Source organism: Nomia melanderi, chromosome 7 (genome assembly GCF_051020985.1).
Source record: "Nomia melanderi isolate GNS246 chromosome 7, iyNomMela1, whole genome shotgun sequence".
NCBI classification, from domain to species: Eukaryota; Metazoa; Arthropoda; class Insecta; order Hymenoptera; family Halictidae; genus Nomia; species Nomia melanderi.
Genome location: NC_135005.1, coordinates 18,782,703 through 18,805,043, shown reverse-complemented (window position 1 = coordinate 18,805,043; position 22,341 = coordinate 18,782,703). Strand labels below are relative to the sequence as shown.

The window sequence follows — 22,341 nt, the reverse complement described above, 5'->3', positions numbered from 1 at the left end:
AAACAGTGGGATGAGAGTCTGGTTTTCATTAAAAAGCTCGTTATCTACTATCGGAATCCGCTATCAGCTCCTCCGCAGGAGCGGATTCGTAGTTCACCGAATGTGACCAGGGGCGAGGACTCGAAACTCCTCTCATCCCATCCCGGAAAATTCCTTTCTCCGTTAAGAGGATCTTCGATTCGAGGCAATGAAACCTCCGGTCGCCCAGAAGTTCGTGAAACTTTCAATGAGGGCTGGTATTGTCCGAGGATTAAGGTGTGATCTAAAGACAGCGAAGCTGGAAAGTAAACCGGATGGCGTCGAGGAGTGAAACTTTGGCTTGCCCTGATTCCACAGGAAGATTGGCCCGAAATGATGTATCATTTCGCGGAGAAGAGGAAAACTTCAGTAAATTGCGTAAAATAAAATAATTATGGCCCAGATACTCGAATGAATGTTAAAACATTAATTACTTCGAACAGTAGTGTAATACACGGACGAGTGATGCCTTCGCCGAAATACTCGGAACATTGCCGAATTCATTTTCCTCGCATTCGAAAGGACAATTTTTGAACAGGCAGCATCCGCGTACGAAAACCTTGCAACTGCCCCCAAGCATTCGTTTAATCCTGACGCTAGAAATAGTGTATTTCATCGAGTGTCGAACAAAAAGTAAAAGAAAAAGAAAATGAAACACGTAACGCTGGCGATGAGCCTGCAGCACAATGCTGCAGTGGCCGACATGCCAATGTCGGTCGGACGTGTTCTTTCGACATCTCGCCTATCGACCGGCGATCGACCACCGAGTTATCAGTCTAGACGCGAGTTTCTTGATCAACGCAGGTCGCGCAACGTTGTTCGATGCAGTACGTACCAGAAATCGACTGGATCTCGTTGAAAAACCCGTAAAACACCTGACCGATTCATCCCCCGAAACGTCCGAGTCTCTGATCCCACCCCGCCATCTTGTTTCCCTCTGGCGAAGCAGTTCGCGGTAGAGTCGGTGAGCTGCGTAGCGATTTTCCGGTCCAGTAGCCGGTTAATTAATGAACAGATTCGAACGCGCGAACCGTCGGTACATGTGTTCGGCGTCGATCAGTTCGGTATGGTTCAGGGTTTCGATCCTTTATCGATCCCTCGCTGCAACCGATCTATCGAGCGCGACGCTCGGCGTCGCTCGGCTAGGCCGTCGACCCAGCGGCTTACCAGTCTAGTAGCTCATTAAGAGAACAGCTTGGTATAGGGCCTGTTAGTACAGAGGTAGCGCAACCTAGTTTCTCGTTTCTACGTCCCTTGTGTACGGTGTACAGTTGTTTGTTTGTTTGTTTGTTTGTTTGTTTATTTGTTTGTTTGTTTGTATATTGTCGTTGTTTGTTGGTTTTTTGTCGTTTTGTGATCGTCTACGTCGTCCGTATGTGTGTACATATTGTATGTATAGAGGACTGTTGCGACGTATCGGGGGACACGTTAACGACGCGATGATTTTCTTTTGCAGATCGCTGCCGAAACTCAGCAGCCAGGACGAGGATGGGCCGAACCCCCACACCCAATACACAGGCGTCACGCACTTCGAGCCCATACCGCACGATCATGACTTTTGCGAGAGGATCGTCATCAACGTGAGCATATTCTTGATCTTCTGGTTTTCTCGTTTTTGCTAACCTTGCGGAGGGACACCGTTTCAGAAGTTTCCATAGTTACTCTATGCATTTGATATTCAATTTTTTCAAGGTTTATTCTTTACGGCGCTTTATTCACATTCGATTTGGAACTTTTAATATTAGAACTATTCGTTATAGATCAATGTTAGTTGTTACAGTAGTTTTTACTAGTACAGTAACCATTTATTTCGCCATTTTTTCTCTTACTATTGTAATGACTGTCTATTTGAAGAGTAGCGGTTAAGGAAATAATTCGCCGAGCGAGTCAAACTTGCGGAGAAAATATGTCTTGAGAAATGGAGCTTGCCTGGGAAAGTGTTTAGAGAAAACACGACAGGTTGAATGCTTTCCGAATTCATTTGTGTACTAATTACCATAATTCAACTACCGGTGTAACGAACGTCGATTTCGCTAATGCGCGCGACAGACTAAAAAAAAAGCCTCGAGTTAAGACAAGAAGCCGATTCGTGTGATCGGTTTATCGACTTAGCGGGGAGTTATGGTGAAACTGCTCGAGAGCGAGGCTCGATTTAACAAAACCGGAACACGCGTGGATCGATTCAAATGTAAACTTTGAAATGCAATTACCAATCGCTCGCGCTTACTTACTGGAAGTCGTGAAATCCGAACGATCATTGGCGTACGAACAGTATACGATCGATGCGAAGCCGGTAACCAACTACGCGAGAAAATAAAGTGGCAAATCAGTTAATAACTGTTACGTTCCGCACAATTCTTCAATTACTTTCATTAGATTTTCCAACCCTTCGAATCCTAACTTCATTCAAACGTTTCTTTAAAGGATATATATAGGTCTCCCATGGAGTCTAACCTTGCTCCATGTTCCCGTTGAACAATTAACGATTTTATTAAAAATACCCCATCAATGACAAGCCTCTTCAATGAAAATCTCGAGAAAAAGGTCTAAAGGAACTTATTCCTGCGGTGGAATTAAATTTTCTCGTTCGTTTCCATTCGACAATTAGAAAACCGGTTAACGAACATTCATAGTAAACAGTTGCTTAAACGTTCTTGAAATTCCAAGGTTATTCGGCAAAAATTCAAAGTCGGACGAGATATACTCGCTTGGCTGTTAATTAAAAAAAGAAAAGGAAATCCAGAAATCAATCGCTATCGGCCATCTAATAAAATAATTTCCCGATAATCCGATCGCACTCGTTTCCCATTTGAATCCAGCCTCGAATTCGGAGGAGAATAGGTGTTAGTGGGGTCCGCCGATCGAATTAATCGAAATTTCCACGCGCTTTTTCCCGCGAGCGGTATTTCAAAGAGGGAGTAGTCGCGATATCGCGCGCGGACATTTCATATCTCTTCCAGCGGCCGGTTTATCGGAGTACCGACGGATAATTGGAGTCGAAATTCAACGCGTGGAATTCCGTAACGAAAAAAAGAAGAGAAAGAAGGAAAATAATGGAGCGAGAGACCGAGAAAAGAGAAAAAAGAATCCAACGACCCGTATTTGATATCAATTGTCCGGAATAACGAAGCGTACTTGTCGCCCGCTCCGTCGCGTCGAAGAAAAAGGTATAAAAGCGCCCGCGAAAACGGTTGGGAAACAGAGGCACGGGATCGTGAATCGCCAACAGCCGATACGCGTCTACCAATCGTTCCCTCTTTCCAGGAATGTCGTATCGATGTCCAGCCTGTAACCGATCACCTTCGAGAAGCAGAGTTTTTTCAGGAAACAGTGAAATTTCGAAACAACCGTTTTTCATCGCTGGTGTAACAATAATTAGCAATTTCTCATTATTCGGAACTTTTGTACTTTGAAACTTCGTTTAACGAGAATGAATTTCGATTTCAGAAGTTTTAATTGCTAGTTCATTTTGATTCAACAAACTTCAGTTTCTGTGGTAAACTCAGTGGCAACAATTTTCATTTTGAAGTAAGAAAACCTTTGAATCCCTTTCTATTAGGGAAAAGAATAACGCTATCTCATATAAATAACACACGTGGATTCGGTATATTACAGGATGCACGAAACGAATATCGCGATAGCGTATCGAGGATCCCCGTCCGATCGTTTCCATTAATTTCCATGTAAATTCGGTATCCATCATCCGCGTATCGCGGTACGTGTATCGTCGCGCGAAACCGGTCTAAGAACGATCCGCATTTCGATCGATCGGACCCCGCCGCGCGACGGTTTCCACCGTACGGGAGCCGCTGCAACGCTTCCCGGTTCGCTCGCTGTCCATCCATTCGCATTTCTTTTCTTTTCGACGGAACAAGATTATCTCAAGACACGAAGTGACCTACAGACCGTATTTTGGCAGCCGTCCAAGTTCGTCTTGGAATCAGGGCCGATATAGTACCAAGGTCGTATTGTGTGAACGGAATTATCTGTCCTCGTGGATGACACGACTGCATTGCGCCAATTACAGTAACCGTTCGATCGTTCATCGCGAAAAATCCGCGACCGTGTCGATTCCATCGGAGCGATCGGTTTCTCGATGCGCGGTGGAACCTCGATCGTTCCACCCATCCACCGAACAACGGTCCAAATAAATGGTTAGGTCTATCTCGATTTTCTAGTTTCTTTTAGGGGATCTAGGCATTTCCAAAACCATCTGTTACCGACTCTTTCGGTAAGATGTCTGGAAAGTATTCTTTTCTGCGAACCGATATTTAGCTTGCGAATACTTCAAGAAAATCTCATTTTCGCGTGCTGCTTTACGGAAACTGAAGTAAAAAGCAAATTGATCGGCAGTTAACGTAAACTCATTAACGTCCCCTCGTATTTCGTTTTCTAAACGCATAAGTCTGTTAACCTTTAAACGCTGCCGTGGGTGAAATTTCATCCCGCTACGACATGTGTTCTTGTAACGTGTCTTCCGTTGATGATAGCTTTTAAGGGTTGATCATAGAGTACGGTTCAATAACAGTCTGCGGCGAAAATGCAGCGAAGACGGGACGAACGGTTCCGTAAATATTCGAGCAGTTTAATGCTGAACAGAGATGGATAGGAGATAGAGAACTTAATGCAGCTGTTGTGTGGATAACACTGACCGAGAGCACATACGATCTAATGTAAACGTTCATGTTCGATACGCATATACGGGAACATGTAGTAATAGATTTACGTAGTTTACTCGGAATGTAATTTATCCGTAGCAGTAATTATATTCATACATATGATGCGATTGTGTAAGCTGGATTGTGTAAGTTGCACATGTGGACATTCCGCATTGTAGGAAAGTAGCGCAGATAGTTACAAGGCTGACTATTACGCATACACGCGTCACAGAAAATATTCAGACGATCTGAAGTGTTCCAACCATTAGTTCCTTAAAATATCTAGTACTTGAAAGCTTTCGGAAGCTTATATAAGCATAACACTCGGCGAAATTGCTATGGTATTCAAAATACGGTACGGCCAAACTTTCGATAGATGCGACTGTTCTGTGTGCATGGGTGACCGTTTAAGAAGGAAGCTTAATCCTTTTCGTTTAAACATGTTCCATTCGAAATCACGGAACTTATCTTCGAATCTTATTTTCCAAGTTAAATTTGTCCTAATAATTATGTTATTAATACACTGCCTTAAGATTTCCCTGGTGGTCGCCGGAATATTTCATGTTTATTAATTTATCGATTTGCCGGAAGAAAAGAAGTTTCACTTTCATTGCAGTCGCACATTTACTTGGAAGATTGAATATTGATCACGGGCAAACGGTATTGCATTTCATCGCAGATGAAACGAGAAATACTCATGTTTCTAAATTGCATTTCATTTGGAAATTGTAGTTTTCCTAGCAAATCTGACTCGATGTTATTTGTTGCTTCTATACAAGCAAGTTCATCTTAAGAAAATCATGAGTCGAAAAAGGTTGTAGTTACAGTTGATTTCAGGCGGTTGCCCGAGCGGTAAGTTCGAGACGAGACGCGTCGATCCAAAGACGATTTCCGCAACAAGTCTCGGCCGTTCGTATTCGTTCGATAACGGGAGTAAATATCGATCGTCGGTGGGTTACAGGCGCGTTTGTCCGCGCCGTCGCGGGTGCAATCCAATTTCTGTTCTGGATGGGCGCGTTTCGTCGTCCGTCCGTCCGGCCATCCGTTCGTCAGACCGTCCGCTCGCCACCAAATCGTGGCGGCATCGCCCGCTCTGTTCCCGAAGCCTCGACTGGCCGGCCTGCGACCCGAAGGAAATGGAATAGTATATTTCATCCGTAACAGCGATTAGACCTCCCCGCCAACCTCCACCGCCAATCGAGACTGTCTCGTAATACCCGGGGAACAATAACCGCGAACTCCGGGCTGAATTACGTTTGCGCCCCCATCGCGCTTGAATGTAGCTTTACGCGAACCACGGCGCAAGTTTCTTTAAACGAGAAGTAGTTTGTAAAATGGGGAAATATGAATTGCGCAGCTGTTTCTGTGGCATGAATACTGGACTGCGGTTATTTTTAGACCCTCCTGCTCGGGATGTATTCAACGCCGGCTTTTATTTCGATTCCTTTTTCGATTGTTTCGATGAAGTTATTATTTTCGGTTGTACTTCCGGCCGTGCCTTCGGTGGTATCTTCTTGCTGACTTTCGTCGCTTAACGATGTCTTTGAAAACAGGGGTTGAACGAGAAATTAACCTTTACGTATCCTCTAGATCGTATCTTTGAATGAATTGAAATTTATGAGAATGGTTTAACAGCAACGGATTATCTACTCCTTTGGTTTCACGCGTCACTCGGTTAATACGGCTGAAGAAAGTTCGTACTTTTAAATATACGTGCACAGCAAGTGTACCCTTTCAACCAGAGCTTTCGGATTGATCTTTCTTCTCTCGATTGAAAATCAACGCTTTACAATTCAATCGACAAGCCACTGTACGATTACCTAGAATGGAAACGACGAGGAGCAGAGCAAAGGATGCTCTCTCACCGCAAAAACCGGAACGAAACGATTCACCGGCATCGTGAAAATGTCGCGAGGTTGACATTTCTCAACGGACACGGGAACCGGGTGTATCCACCCCCCGATGCACGAAACATCCGCGTTCACGTAACCCCGTCGAAAAAACGAACGTTTAACGAACGTCACGCGTGCCTTCGGAATCTCGGCCAAGCGGGTCCGCGGGGGGAATCGAATCGGCCCGTTTGTCCCGGACATATCGAGCGGATTCCTCGTTTATTAAATGTCAGCCGAAGTTTCCCAGCAGGTTGATTCTTTAATTCGCCGAGTAACGCAATATCAGGAATCGACGAGGGCCGGAGAGAGGAGGTCCTCGCGCCGCGACGAGACGCGTCGTCGATAAACCGAGCCAACCGACGACGCTCCGCGACAGTTATAACCGATACTTCTTCTTTTTCTTCTTAATCGTCCTAATGGCCGACCGCAATTACCCCAGTTTCGTTTATTAGTTTTCCGGTTGCAACGCCGCGGATCGACCACGGCCGAGACGGTAACGATGACGCGCTGCTCTGGGCTCTTACGTTCGGCGATGTAGACTTTCGATCGAACAAAGATCGGATTCGGGAACATCTGTCGTTCTATCTCTTTTTTTTCCAATGGTTCTAATACTCGAAGGTTTATAGCTGCTCTAATAAAAAGTAAATCCCGCATCAACGTCCCCAATGCCAAGAACAGGAAAGCAGAGTTAAAGGGTTCCCATTCGCAAAGGTTGAGAGGGCAGCCAGTCCCTTTCCCTCGAGTCGAACGAACGAGGCGGTGCGCGGCGGTGTCCCGGTCTATTCGTGACGGTCGAACATTACGGTCAGGTGTAACGACTGGTTACGCTGCTCGTTAAACCCCGATGACCAGCCGTGCCGTTAAAGGGGCAATCGTTCCGGGGGCTGCGGGTCTTTGCAATTCGACGTTCCGTCGGGAGACGATCGCGATGCCTTCTCCTCGGCGTTCCGGGCGATACGGGGGCTAGTTCTCTCGTCGAGCTATCAAAATCCTCTTACCCGGACGCTGGCGCTTCCGGTTTTACAGCCCGGCCCCCGTGAAAACCGAGACGGAAACGCGGAATGAAGTTTTATCGCGAGGGGTTGCCCTCTCCTCGAGATAATTGGGATTATACAAGATTCGTTCGGGCGCAGCTGCACTCGAAAGCTAGTTTGCAACGGGACACGCTGCCTCCTGGCTGGTTCGAGGCTGTTGTCTTCGGAAGCTCGTGTGTCGGTGTATCGTACGCTCGTTTCTTCCTCTTTTTCGTTGATGCGTTTTGCTGCGATGCTACCGGTTGCTTATCGTTTCCCTTTCGTCGTGATGTATGACTGCATTACCTTATCAAAGGAAGAGGATACTCGAGAACCAATCTCAGGATTCGATAGATCGTCTTTCCTGTTGAGCTGTCTTTTCTTCTTTGCGGTCTTCCGCTGTCATGAATGTTTCCTGCGGTGACTTGAATTATATCGAATGGAACCTAGTGTTTCTTTGGAACTGTGGTACAGTTGAGTTGAAACGATAGCAATGTTTATCAACTGGTGCTGTAATCTCTCATTCCGTAGCATTCGAAGCAATAAGCAATCCGAATAGCGATAACAAGATAATTTTTTATGAAATGCATTCTCCAATTAGCTGGTCAATATTGTCAGGTAAAAAACTAGTGTCTGTCGGTAATCCTGCGATCCACGTAAATCTGTGAGAAGTACATCGATGCGCCGTGTATACCCTGATGCATTCGTGGAAAAGAAAGTCGCGGCAGCGAGTCGAATTAGTCGGGGCGTGGGCAAATTAATCCGGTGTCCCAATTAGCAAGGTATCGGCTGGCAAAAGGGGATTAGGGATAAGGACATGTTGCGGTGTACCAGCATAATCGATTATCGATTTCGATCCCGGACAGGTGAGCGGTTTACGGTTTGAGACGCAGCTGCGTACGCTGAACCAATTTCCGGACACGCTCCTTGGCGATCCGTCACGGCGGCTACGATACTTCGATCCGCTACGCAACGAGTACTTTTTCGACCGGAACCGGCCCTCCTTCGACGCGATACTTTACTACTACCAGAGCGGCGGCAGGCTGCGTCGCCCGGTCAACGTTCCTCTCGATGTCTTCTCCGAGGAGATCAAGTTCTACGAGCTGGGCGAGCTGGCCACCAACAAGTTCAGGTACGACCGCTAACGTTCTGCATTCGTTGTCGATCGACAACTTGAAATAGTATTTGGCTTATGAGCGAATCATAGAAATAGTATTTCTAATAGTACTTTAGGTCGTTATGCGAATTACCATTTTTCCTAGCCGTTCTGTAAACAGTAAAAGAATAGAAAGTTTCGTTCGTTGAGTAGAGGATTCCTCGTAGGAAAAATCATACAGAACTACCGCTTTATTGTATTAGACTTTATGTTGTACGAATTCGAATGCTTTCTCCTGTTAACGCTATCTATCGAGATTCGAATGCCAACGAGAGAGACATGAATACCGAGGACACGTTTAACATTCGAATAATGCAACATTTCTGGTACTGTTCGCGAACGAGGAAGCGTCTGCCCAGAAAATTTCGCGGTACAGTCCGCTCTCGTAATTGGAACTCTGTTAGCAGATAATTAGAATTTTACGTCCCGATCGAGATTAGTTGGAAAAGATAGTTAAACAACGGCAGCGGAGTGGGAAGGTTTGGAGACCCGTGGAAAATCAAAGCCCGGAGGTGAACTCCAATGGGCTCATTGTTCAGGGATGTTCAATCTCCTGCTTCTGGGTAGACGGGGGATCCCGTTTCACGAGTTTCGTTACCGCGGAACGAAACAACGGGGGGGGGGGGGGCGAGGTGAGAGCTGCGGGAGGGCTGAAACTTGCCGTTTCCCTCCCTCCCCGGGCCGCCTCTATCGCTCCACGACGATACGGATCATTTCGCGTATCCACGTACGAAGGCGGTTTTCAGAGGAAACGATAAACGCGATACCAGAACCGACTGCCGATTTCTAAACGAACGAATAAACATCTCTCTCGAAGACGATGCGACGTTTTACGCGTTGCCCGGCTCGCGCCGGCTGTTTCCGCTTCCGCGGCTGCCGGAAATTACCATCTTCATTCGCGAAATGGCGTCGTTGCATTGTCCGGGGGCTGTGCAAAGGGATATCCTCGAGTTTTTCTTGCGGAATAAAAGTATTAAAGAACAGTAGAAGGTAACAATTAAGTTGATTGCTTCTTTGTAACGCTAACTCGAGTGCGGCACTCTTGGCGTGTTCCATTTTGTTAGCCCTGGAAGCGGAGAGGCTCTAAATTCTCTACGTAGACGCGTATAAAAATACGACGCGATTCGTCTCTCGAGAGAATAATGAAAGTTTTATCGTTGTCAGCGGAAAACAAATAAATTGGTAAAATTGCTGAAAACGATGAATAGAATCGTGAGCGATCGTCTAAAATCTAAAGGGTGCACTGATTGTCGCAGGGAGGACGAAGGGTTCATCAAGGAGGAGGAGAAGCCGCTGCCGACGCACGAGCTCCAGAGGAAGGTCTGGCTGCTGTTCGAGTACCCGGAGAGTTCGCAGGGCGCCCGGGTGGTCGCCATAATATCCGTGTGCGTGATCCTCCTGTCGATCGTGATATTCTGCCTGGAGACCCTGCCCGAGTTCAAGCACTACAAGGTCTTCAACACGACGACGAACGGCACGAAGATCGAGGAGGACGAAGTGCCGGACATCACGGACCCGTTCTTCCTAATAGAGACTATTTGTATCATCTGGTTCACGTTTGAGTTATCGGTGCGCTTCCTCGCCTGTCCAAACAAACTGAACTTCTTCCGTGACGTAATGAACTTCATCGACATCATCGCGATCATTCCCTACTTCATCACCCTCGGCACCGTGATGGCCGAGGAGGAGGAGACGATCGATCTGCCGAAGGCGCCGGTAAGCCCGCAGGACAAGAGCACGAACCAGGCCATGTCCCTGGCGATACTCAGGGTCATCAGGCTTGTCAGGGTGTTCCGGATATTCAAGCTGTCCAGGCACAGTAAAGGCCTTCAGATCCTCGGCCGCACGCTCAAGGCCTCCATGAGGGAGCTCGGCTTACTCATCTTTTTCCTCTTCATCGGTGAGTGGGCTTTCTCTGATTCTCCCGATTCTACTTGTTTCGTTTTTCTTTTGTCTTTTATCTTTTATCTTGTACCTCTGCCACCATGTATCTTTCTTCACCTGTGTTTCAATGTTTCTTCGCCTACCCGCGCGTACTTACTCGAGCCAGCGATCAACGGCGGTCTCGCGGGACTGCTGCGGATAACGAGAACCGACGTATCACCTCGTCGAGCCACGACGATAGACCTCCGTGGCTCTGTACAATCGCCGGGAGAAGATTACTTCCGAGAAACTAACCACCAGTCCGCTCGGCGAGAGTCGTGCTGCCTGTATTCGATGATTCTTCGCCAAAGAGAACAGCGATCTTCGGCAAACACCGATTAAAGCGGCTTAAAGGGAAAGAATCCGAGAGAGGTGTCGTCACTCGATTGATCCGAGTATAATCTGCCAGCAAACTATCAGCTCTCCCGTCGCCGGCAAACCTTTCAGTCGATTCTCTTTCTCCTCCCGATTCCACGGGAATCTAGCGCGATTCCTATCGGAGTGCACCGACCGCCGCTGTCCATCTTCGGCGTCCCGCGACAACGATGAATTTTAATGTCCGAAGGACGACCGACAGATCGGATACTTTGAATTCGATTGTGCGCCCGCTCGATGCCGCGCGAAGATAAAGCGGCGCGTTTCGGAGATTGCGGAATCATTGGCTCGCATTGTTCTCCTATCGGGAGCTTGATAATGGCGCCTCTGCGGTTCTCCCGGCCGCCTCGTTTCGCTTCTCCGTCGAACACCTCGCCGCTGGGGAGAGTCTCGCAGTCTCCGACAGATTTACAACCGCGCCGTTCGACTATCGATTCTTAATTCGGCTCCCGCCGATGTTTCCGGCGATGTCCTTGCCAACCTCTTCTTTAATGCTCCGCGCGCGAGTAAAGGGTGCTTTTAATCGCTCCCTCGTTAACGCGTCGATTGCTGCGACCGCGCGATTTCTTGTTTGCTTTTTGCGCGTTATATCTGTTCCCTCGTTTCTCTCGGTTGCTTCCTTCGCCTCATTGGAAATTGCAACTGAACGTTTGACGTTTCCAAAATTGTTCTTCGACGATCTTTCAGTGTCGTTTATTTGAAAAACAGTTCAACTATAAATTTTGCTTCGTCGCTGCACCGTAGAACGCGTTGTTCAAATAACGTTGAGATAACCCGATAGTCGACGCACCCAGGAAATTGGCAAGCGCATCGTCGATTAAACAGAAGGCAAATATATGAAATTCCTACGAAAAAGAGGCAGCGAAAAATAACGTTCGCTCGGTAGAGGTCCTCGTCCAAGAAAGACCTAGACAACCCAAAGCAACGTATACCCGGAGAGGATATCCTCCGACCATTTCCAAGGGAATGGTCCGGGTCCAATCATCGTAATGGAACGGGCCCCATAAAACCGTCGATTTCTCTGGATCGACGACGTTTCCTTGCACGAAAGCCGGGGGAAGGGACGAGGACTCCTATAATCACATTGGAGGTGGCGCAGGTGGCCGGAGAACGAATCGATAGATCGCGAGGCGATCGGTAACCTTCGCAAAAAACGACTACGCGATCTTCGAAGGAAACCAGCGAAAGAAAATATACATGGAAAAAGAAAGAAATATCTACGCGATCTTAGACAGAAGAAACCAGCAAAGAAGAATGGATCTTCGAAGCGAAAAACTGTCCAAGATAAATATACGCACGCGAAAAGAGAATTCGGGAGAAGAGGCTGTCGAGGAAAAATACAGATAGGAGAAGAGAGACGGAACTCTACTGTTTTTCGTATAGGAAGATAATAGAGAGAATAGAGAGCTGCACTATTTTTGGAAAAAGAGACCAACGAGGACAAGCTTACATAGGGAGAGAGAGGGAAAAGGAAGAAAGCGAAGGAGCGAACAGGAGAGAGAGAGAAAGATAGAGCGAGAGAGAGAGAGAGGAGAGAGGTTGAGAGAGAGAGAAAGAAAGAAAGAAAGAAAGAAAGAAAGAAAGTGAGAAACGAGAGTTAGGGCTCGCTAAAATAGCGTGTCTTGAAGCGTGTGTTCCTCTTGTGTGCGTTCCAGGTGTGGTGCTGTTCTCGTCGGCGGTATACTTCGCGGAGGCGGGCACGCAGGACAGCTTCTTCAAATCGATACCGGACGCGTTCTGGTGGGCGGTGGTCACGATGACGACCGTGGGCTACGGGGACATGAGGTACAGAGCCACCGGGGGCGTTAAACCCACTGAACCGGTGTTTTCTTCCTTGCATTGCAGGTGTGGTGCTATTCTCATCGGCGGTATACTTCGCGGAGGCCGGCTCCGAGAATTCGTTCTTCAAGTCCATTCCGGACGCGTTCTGGTGGGCCGTTGTCACGATGACGACCGTGGGCTATGGTGACATGACGTATGATGTACTCACTTTCACTTAAGACTCTAGTTAATGCCCGCCAAACAAACGAACACACACTTACGTTTTCGTTTTCTTTTTAACTTAGAGAAACTGTTTTTATGAAACTTGTGATACTTGGATCAACTTTTGTCAACTCGATCAACTAACTTTTGTCAACCGTTCTCTCACTCGTCCTGTCGACAATATCTTTTCTTGCCAACAACATACCGTGCAACCGAATCTTTCTGACTCACTCGATCAATCTATTCTTTGATCCCGTCGTTCTCTTCTTCTACTCTTATGCTATTTGTTACTCTTAATTAGTCCCCTTGTTCCTCTTATTGTTCCCCTTTGATCCTTGAGAAGCACGGTTTCCCTCCTACCTCGGTCCGTTTCCTTTCGTCTCGCGAGAACTCTTCCGCTCCGTTGATCCGAATTTTCCAAGCCCGATCACCTGTCCGATCGTTTTTCAGTTCCGAAGTTTCGTTTATTTGGTGACATGGTGGAGAACTTAGTGCTTGATAGAGTTGAGCACGCTACTTTTTTCGATCTTCCCAGTATTTACAGTTTGTCGCAGTTTTCTTGGAATGTTACGTTCTCTCTCTATCGTTTCTTTTTTATCTATCTATTCTTTCCTTTCTTTACTATTACTACTGCTACCACTACCACTAACCACTAACCACTACCACTACCACTGTCACTACCACTACCACTACCACTACCACTACCACTACCACTACCACTACTACAACTACTGCTACCACCACTACTAGTACCACTGGCGTAATCTTTCACCCTTCTACTACCAAGACAGACCGTTTTTCTCTTATTCACACGTTTCTTGTATTGCATCTTTACAGTGCTGCTCGCAAATCCGACCACCTTTCTCTTACCGAACACGCTTCTCGTCTCATCGATCGGAACATCCAACACCTCGTTATTTAATTTTTATGTAATCGTATCGGTACACGTGTCCGACCCGCCCCCGGCCTCCACTCCTGCCCCACCTTCGCCGTCGGCTTTATCGCTTTCTTCTCCTCCATTTCCTCGCTGAATCAGCCCCCGCCCTCCGCCCAAGCCCTTCCGCTTCCGCGCCGACCGTCCCTTCGACAATTTTTTTCGTTATCGTCTCGGATGAACCGTTCCCCGGGGTTGTCTCTTTTCGATTCGCGGCGTCGAAAGGAAAACCTGCCACGTCCTTGACGCCCTTTCACCAACGAATCACGGTTCGTCGAAGGAAATCGGAATATTCCTCCAATTTATTAAAAATTACGTATAGGTATCGATAGATGAACTCCGAACTACGAACATCCTCTCCTTGCGACTCCTTCCGCGAAGAAAAACAACAATTACGAGTCGAGTCACGACGCGAGGGGATGGACGGCCGGGATTAAGTCCGATTTAAGGCGACATTCGGAGCCGGGGTCGCGGAGCAGGTCGCGGTGTTGCCTATTGCGTCCACGTATTGCGGCCGGGAACAGCGGAACATTATAATATCGACGGGGTAGTTTGGTGGTTCGCGGTAAGCCCTCGAGATTCGAGAGCGTCCGTGGAGAGAGGCTCGAGATCTCGGCGTTACGGCCGAGAAGGGGCTTCTTGAGCAATTGCCTCCCGTAAATCAATAAGTGTCCTCCGGCTCGGGTTCGTTTCTTGGATACGCCCTGTGCCGAAAGGGCCAGGGCAGCTTCGCAACCATTCGCGAGTAACGAGCACGAAATTTTCCAGCCGGTCGCGATATTTCACGGCCGTCGGAACCGTGCAGAAAACACGTCGACGTCTGAATAAATATCGGAAATAGCTTGATCGCGGAGTCGATCGACGCGTCACTTTCATAGAAAGAACAAGGAATTCCTAAAATTCATTAATCGATCGTGGACGCGTCGGCAGTTTACTATTGAAAAATAGGATTCCTCTCCAAGTAAGCCGCGTTTCGTCGATCAATTATAAATTATAATTCGCGGGGATGAAACAGCATCGGCGGAATTTTCCGACGAGCCCAATATAAACGCCGGTAAAAATTACTTTGACGTATCTGTCGTCGCATCGAATAAAGGACAAGAAAGGTATTGAGGGCGGTGAAGTTGAGCGGGACACCCTGTGCAACGGGAGTCCGTCTCACCCCCGCGCAGTCTAGCGCGGGAGAGCCGTTCCAGTTTCCCATTACGATGCACACGCATCCAGCGCGACTCCTTTGTCGAAGACCGGCGTCACCCGCTTCCTCTATCGAAAGCCCGTTTCTCGCGTAACCAGCTTCACCGTCGAACCGTACCTTTGAAAGCCCTGCCCCACCCCCATGGGCCGCCTAAGCGACGCGCGTCTCGTCTCGCGTCTCGTTACGTCGATTCCCGGCTCCTATTACCGCGATTGATCGCAGTTTCGAAAAGCCGACGTCTGGAAACGCGACGAAGCACGAGGATTCGAGGAACCCTTCGAGATCGCGGTGCACGCTCGCCGTCGAGGCGAGTCGTTCGTCGCGCGGCTAATTGACTCGATCCCGGCGTACCGAGAACGATATTATTTTTTCATCGATCGAGAGTTAGGTTATTTTACGGGTTCCCGTTGCCGCTGGTTCAGAGATTTTCTGCATTTTTCGATTCTTCCATTCGAATTCCCGAGTTTCCCGAGTTCCCGTTCCCAAAGAATCTACCACAACCGTGCATGCCTTCGATCGCGATCAGAAAGTTTCTTTTCATCCTCTGAACAGCATTCATCCACAAAGACTTACGAACGATTCGTCCCTCTCGAAGCCCCACTGAATTTTTTGCTCACTACGCTGTCATCACTGCTACCACCATCAGTCATGGATCACGAAGGCCCATAGTACAGTGACACCTGCAGGAATGATCTCTTTTTTGCAACTGATTCTTAATTACATCGACTCATCGAACAGCTGACACTCGGCTCGTGAATCGAGATTATCGATGTATCCGCGATGCGCGGCGCTGCGCCGCTCCACGGATTGCCGGAAGCTTCCCCGGATTAGTGTCTGCATTCGTTACTAATGCATGGAACGCATACATTTCTTATTAGCCATTCTATTCCATTACTATAGATAGAAATTAAAGAGGAGTTTCCGAGTTGCGAGGCTGACTTTAAAAGTCATTCTTTATTTCAGTAAAAGAATGCACGAATGCGTGGAGCGTTGCATCCGCCGCAACACAGTCGCAAACGTACGGCGGCGACGAAGAATTCTCGATCGGTGGTTCGCGAAAGAATGACGGTACACGTTCGTTTCAGTTCGGTGAAAGGAGATGGAAAAGAGTAACCGAGACGAGAAATTCCCTCTAAAATCCGTTCGCCGAGCGAATGAACGAAACCGGCGGATGAATTCTTCGTTCTCGCCTTTTGATCTCGAATGGTATTGTTCGCGTGTACGGCGAACAGTCGCTGAATTCGATTCACTCGCGAAGTGGGCGTCGTTCCGCGGAATAATGAGCCGTAATTGAGAAAGGAAAAGCGTTTCGTGGGTGAGCTTTCGAGCGGAGAGCAGAGAAGAGCGCCGAAATCCCAACGTTGGTCGAGGCGACGATCCGGTTATCGTTCGAGGACTTTCAGAGGACGAGGTGATGTTTATTCGATGAACAAGTGGCCGCCTTTGATCGCGTTTTTCACCGCGTCAACCTACGAAACGCCGGATCAGCGCGCAGGCTTCGTTTCGTTTCGATTCGATTCGAATCCTCTCTGCTCTCTATATCGACTCGCTGACAGTCTCGGCGATCTCTGTCATTCCTGTAATCTTCTCTTTATTCGTATTTTATCGACCGAAAGTCTGTTTACGTTTCGATAGCCGGGATGAATAAGAAGTATGGGCTGAACGATTAAACCGGCGTTGATCGTTTGATAATCTGGCTAATGAAACGGAGTCTACAACTTGGTTGCGAAATCTTAGTTATTGCCACTGTAGCGCGATATGAAATATTCGTCGGCAAGCAAAGTGTCAACGAATTCAACTCGGGAAGCCACCCAGAAATTTGCTTGAGCACCGTTGAAAGTTCTTGGAAGATTTCTATTGGCAAGTATCGGAGAAAAGACGGTATTTCGGCCGACTACTGCGCAATACGTTAATTAGCAGTGAACGACTTTCGAGATCATCCGCATCCCGCATCATTGAACAACGAAACCGCACGTGAAGCGTTCTACCATCTCGAGTCGGACGGTGAACGGTGAAACAGGCTCGAGACACGGTTCGATCAGAAAGTAGTGACAGTTTTTTCATTTTCTTTCCCGACGAATCGGAGAGAGTTGCATGTCGTACCGTCTTAGAAGGTTCGATCTCGGGACTCAGCAACGGAATGGCACGCGCTTGTTTGGAACGGTGCATCGGCACACGAACAGAGGAGCCTTTTTAGAGAGTCACTTTAGTCCCCTAGTCTAGCCTAGAGAGCCCGCTTCTATTTAGACACGCGAATACGCTACAGGTACACACGGTGCCGGGGCACATGTGACTGAGATTGCTCGCAGATTAGCCAATGAACGCCCAACAAATCTGTTTGTCCCTGTTACAATTCAATCGAACCATTTGAAACATGTACAGTACCGATCGTAGCAAGGATACCACTCAAATGTCCACCAGTTTCTTAAACTTTACCAAGTTTTCTTTGAATCTAGATTATAGTACAACTTTAGCTAGTACCGTAGTTCCTTAATTTCTCAAGTTTTGCTCGTTGGATGTCGTCCACTGTCCGAGTACGCTGCTTCGTTAAAATCTATCGAATACTATAGGACACCTCGATTAACGGGAGAATTAGCGGTCAGTTGAAAATTTCGAATTCCGAGGAATTAACGAAGAGATCGATTTGGTGATACGCAAACTGAATTGTAAATACATGGAAATGTCCATAGATGGGAAAAATGAGGATCGAGCTGGTTCGAAAGAAAGACGGCCAATCTCAGTCGCTGAACAGGATCACGGTGAATCTGTGTGTATCTGTAGGTGCCTCCAGTACCGCATTAAGTAGCGCCACACTCGACTCGACACGGCAAACTCACACAAGATAGAAACACCACACCTAGCACCGAGTTTCTAGACGAGGAACGAAGCTATTCGACCGCCCAAATCTCCGCACGGCAGGCCGCGAATCAAAGCGACCGTTTTCCGTTCTGTGCACAGGCCCGTGGGAGTCTGGGGGAAGATCGTGGGCTCTTTGTGCGCGATCGCCGGTGTGCTCACGATCGCCCTGCCTGTACCCGTCATCGTCTCCAACTTCAACTACTTCTATCACCGTGAGACTGACCAGGAAGAGATGCAGTCGCACAACTTCAATCACGTGACCAGCTGCCCGTATCTCCCTGGCACTTTAGGTACGAGAAATGGGAAATGATACAATTTTCGGGAATTCTCTTCAGTTTCGTATCGATTCGTGGCATTCGATTCATCTTGGAACTCTGTTATTTTATTCTTCTTTTTCTTTCTTTTTTAAATTCTAACTAAATTGAATTTATCCTCCTTTTAATTAGGCCTCTGGCGTGACACCATCGATCGACTCCGAAAGGGTTCAGAAACCCGGTATTCGATCGGTACTAGATCAATTTCAAAGAGAACTTTCGAAAGAAACTTCTCTTTGCTCGTTTGGTATTCGCGGCACGCTCGGAAAACGAGAGCCTCCAGGCTTTTCTAACAATTCCGTTCGAAAGCTGCCGCGGGATTATTCGTCCGGGGAGCGTAGCGTCTGTTACCGATCAGGGGACGCGCGATAAGAACGGCGAAGAGAGAGGATTGCGCGTGACAGTAGTCCTCGACGTTCGCCGGGAGTACTCGCGGCGCGAGGTTGCGTTCCGAAGTTGTCGGCTCGCCGGGAAATCCCGGCTGGAGTATGTACCGATATCGCGTGTCTGCGCCTCCGCTGACACAATAGTTTACCGTCACTCTAATCCGCTTAGCCGCGAGCACACGCCCGGCTCTGTTCGATTTTTCACGCCTCCGAGCGCTGCCGGACTCTCGCGGATCCTTCGGCCGGTACGCGGCGACGGTGACTGTCAATTAACGGCAACGACCACTCGGATCGAATAAAATCGATGGTCTCGAGAAGTTTTCGACGTTTGAGCTCCCTGGACTCCGGCCGATGGGATTTTAATCGGCTGGAAAACGAGGATGGGAAATCGCCCGTTCTATTATATACTATTTCTGCTTTGATTTTTAATTTAAGGATGTTTGGCTGTTTTTGGAATTCGTTGAAAATTCTATCGTAACGTAGGGTCGATTGTGTTCCGTAGAGTCAAAAGCGCGAGCACCCGCAGCCTATTAATTATGCTGATGCTCGCATCGCGAATCAGTGGAACAATCGGCGCGTTAACAGTTTAACGAACACATTGTCCGGCGACCTGTACGTTTTGAGTTTCGCGAAGCGCGAGGCAGCTGAGACGTGTCGAACTCGTGTCGTTTGTTCCGCAGGTCAACACATGAAGAAGAGCTCGACGTCGGAGTCGGAGTCGGACATAAAGGATTTGGGAGAGAGCATACTGCTCACTCATCCCGAGATTACAAAGAAGCCCAACTGCAACCCTCGCCATAATAACAATATTAATCCAGCCTGTATGAGCATCGAGACTGACGTCTGACTACTAGGTACCTATGAATTTAGAGAATTATTGTAGGATTTAATAATACGAATCGCGTAGAATAGTGAATCTAGATAAACGGTATAATCTGCATTTCCGAAGTGGAGTGCTTTCGAAATCGATGTTTAAACAACAGCGCGCGACGCTGCATGAAAATAACCAATGCGATCGACAAGATAAAATAGAATTTTTCCCATAGGACGTTTCGTTTCCGAGATAATCGCGTTTAAAAAATGTACAGGCCACGCGTGCCATCGAATACGAATCAGGGACGTGTCTGCCCATGGCTCGCCATTTCCACTTCCCGTAAATACTGACTCGTACGTGTCTCGCAAGCTTCCGAACTCGATTATCTTGTAAACGAAGTCTCCTGTCCAAATAATCTATTCTACATTTCGAATTTGTTTTCCCATGTAAATTTATTGCTGTCCAGTTACAGCACGAGCAGAAAAACACCTAGTACACTTGATTCTAATTTAACTCTACTCTACTTTTAGCATTTTATTCGGGTTTTGAAACGATCCGTGCAATCGTTTGTCAGGAGATCGAATCAATTACTAGGATCGATAAATAAATAGCAATGCCAGTGGCTCGGAATGATATCAGGGTGTTATTATAATAATATTAACGGTTACCATTGGTAATTGTAAAGTAAATTTAGTAAAGAGCGGTTGGAGCACTGTTATTCCGAGCCCCTGGTGCGTTAGGTACCGTAGTAGCAAGTCGTAGGAATAATTCGGCGAACGATAAACTGGTAATTTTCGATTCGACGAGACTCTCCGGAAGACTAAAGCGTGTGCCGTGTGATTGCAGTGAAGGAGACGGTGGCAGCGTGGTGGCCAGTGCTGGGACGGTTGTCGAAGAACAGCCACAGCTCCCTGCGGTGCCTGACGTAGGCCTCCTTCACACGTCGTCGTAGTCGCGCTAGCTAGCTGCGAGCGCTAGCGACAGCGCGTGTACGCGTGCGCGCTGGCTGGAGGATCGAACGCGGCTGCGCGAGCGCGAGCGCGGCCACGCGCATTCTGTCCATAGTCTGTCAATACGAGGGGTGCTTCCAATCCATTATTACACGTCAACGAGATAGAGAGTCAGAGAAGAAGAAACACGACAAACGACGGAAGGGAGAAAACGACAAGAGCGAAGAGAGAAACGGAGCAAGAAGGAGCGACAAGTAACACAAGAGTAACGAAGCGAACAAAACCGAACGACCAAGGATCGGCTGACTAACGACGGGTGCCACGTGATTTCTTCCATCGCGACGCGAGCGTGCGAGAAGGAAACCACCAGGGTCGATCGTCGCCGGACGTGTCGAGGAACGGACACGCGGAGCAAGGAACGAAGGGGAACGAACACAACGACGCGTTACAGAGGCAACCGCGAAGGCGGAGGATTCACGGTGGAAGACGAGAAGCGGGCGATCGAAGGCAGCTTCGACGGGAACGCGAAAAGTTGGAACAGTGTGTAAGGAAGAGAAGGGAAACGGAGGCAGCCGCTCTCCGAAGGTGTTCACGGTTCACACACGCACCCCGCGTAGGGACCTACGTGCTAATAAGAAAAAAATATATAAACAGGGGGGGGGACGGAGGGCGCGGGATAGGTAAATCCTCTCGCGCGCGCGTTCACAGACCCCCACACCACCGACTCCAGTGTTCACTACAAATGCTAACAAATAAATAAAGAAAAAATATAAACGGTAACAAGTAAACGATTATTAAAAACGATACGAGCAAGGGGAACGGGGGAGGAAGGAGGTGGAAGCGTTTGAGTCGCGGCGCGAGCAGCACACGAGACGATCGAACGAACCGATCGAGGGGAAGCGGGCAAGGAAGCGAGGGTAAACGATAAATAATTAACTAAATAATTAATTAAACAAATAATTAAATAAATAAATAAAGAAATAAAGGAATAACGAACGTCACGTCGTCCCCCGCCGCCGCTCCCTCGTCCAACCACTCACCCACCAACTGCCGGTAAGAATCTCTCCCAGTGATTCGCGTGAGACTGCGAACGAGGCACGCGTGATCGACGATCGATGTCCGGGAAACGGATCGGAGGACGGATCGGAGGACGGATCGGAAAAGAGGAAGACCGAAGGGAAGCGAAAAGAGGGTAGCCGGACGGTATCGGTTAATCGTCGTCGACGCGATTCGCTCGAGTGCAGGCGCACGCCGACAGGAAACGCCAGAAGAGGACGTTCGCCCGAAAGGATCGCGCGTCGAGGGCACTCGGCGCGCGAGCGGAGTGGACGAAGCATCGGAAAGTCGGAGCGAGGCGATCGGATTAACGGGGGACGGGGACAGGGGAAGGAACGCGCACGGGAACGGTGTGATGACGGTGCTCGCGACGAGAAGACGGATTTCCGGAAGAGCGGAGCCCGTGAACGAGTGTGTCTTGCAGCGGAGAGACTGTTCCCAATTCTTATCTTTCCGTTCTTTCCACTGAGGACGAACGCTCGGCGGTATCCGTTCGCGCACGCAAACAGACACGCGCACGCACGCACGCACGCACGCACACACACACACACACAAACACATACACGTACACGTACACAGAGACACACGGACACGCGAATTGGAACGCGTTCGCGGGAAACCTGGAGAGCGGTCCTGTGAACGGGAACTTTCGCGAGGAACCGAAGAGAGACGGGCCGCGGCGCGCGGATCCTCGATCGTGCACAGCCTCGGAGCTCCGGATAAATAGAGCGGATCGAAGGGAGAGGCTCGTTCGAAATTTCAAGATAGGTCTACGTGTGCGCCTGTTACGCGTGTGTTTGCGTGTACGTGTGTCT

The 22,341-nt window shown here is 48.3% G+C and overlaps 1 protein-coding gene across 24 annotated transcripts in view; it reads left to right on the top strand.

Moving 5' to 3' along the window:
• Positions 1 to 22,341, top strand: part of shaker (potassium voltage-gated channel protein Shaker) — a 244,728-nt gene that overhangs the window by 219,433 nt on the left and 2,954 nt on the right. For 20 of the 24 annotated variants that reach the window (XM_076369394.1, XM_076369393.1, XM_076369395.1 and 17 more), the window contains 7 exons: positions 1,475 to 1,598; positions 8,448 to 8,713; positions 9,994 to 10,637; positions 12,881 to 13,010; positions 18,106 to 18,296; positions 19,387 to 19,560; positions 20,367 to 22,341. The exon at positions 20,367 to 22,341 is cut by the window's right edge and continues 2,954 nt beyond it. In XM_076369394.1, the coding sequence (XP_076225509.1) occupies positions 1,475 to 1,598; positions 8,448 to 8,713; positions 9,994 to 10,637; positions 12,881 to 13,010; positions 18,106 to 18,296; positions 19,387 to 19,553 (1,522 nt within the window). In that variant the 3' untranslated portion in view covers positions 19,554 to 19,560; positions 20,367 to 22,341. Of the gene's footprint in view, positions 1 to 1,474; positions 1,599 to 8,447; positions 8,714 to 9,993; positions 10,638 to 12,690; positions 12,821 to 12,880; positions 13,018 to 18,105; positions 18,297 to 19,386; positions 19,561 to 20,366 lie in introns of those variants that run through there. The other 4 variants (XM_076369389.1, XR_012999008.1, XM_076369390.1 and 1 more) reach the window with 4 other exon arrangements.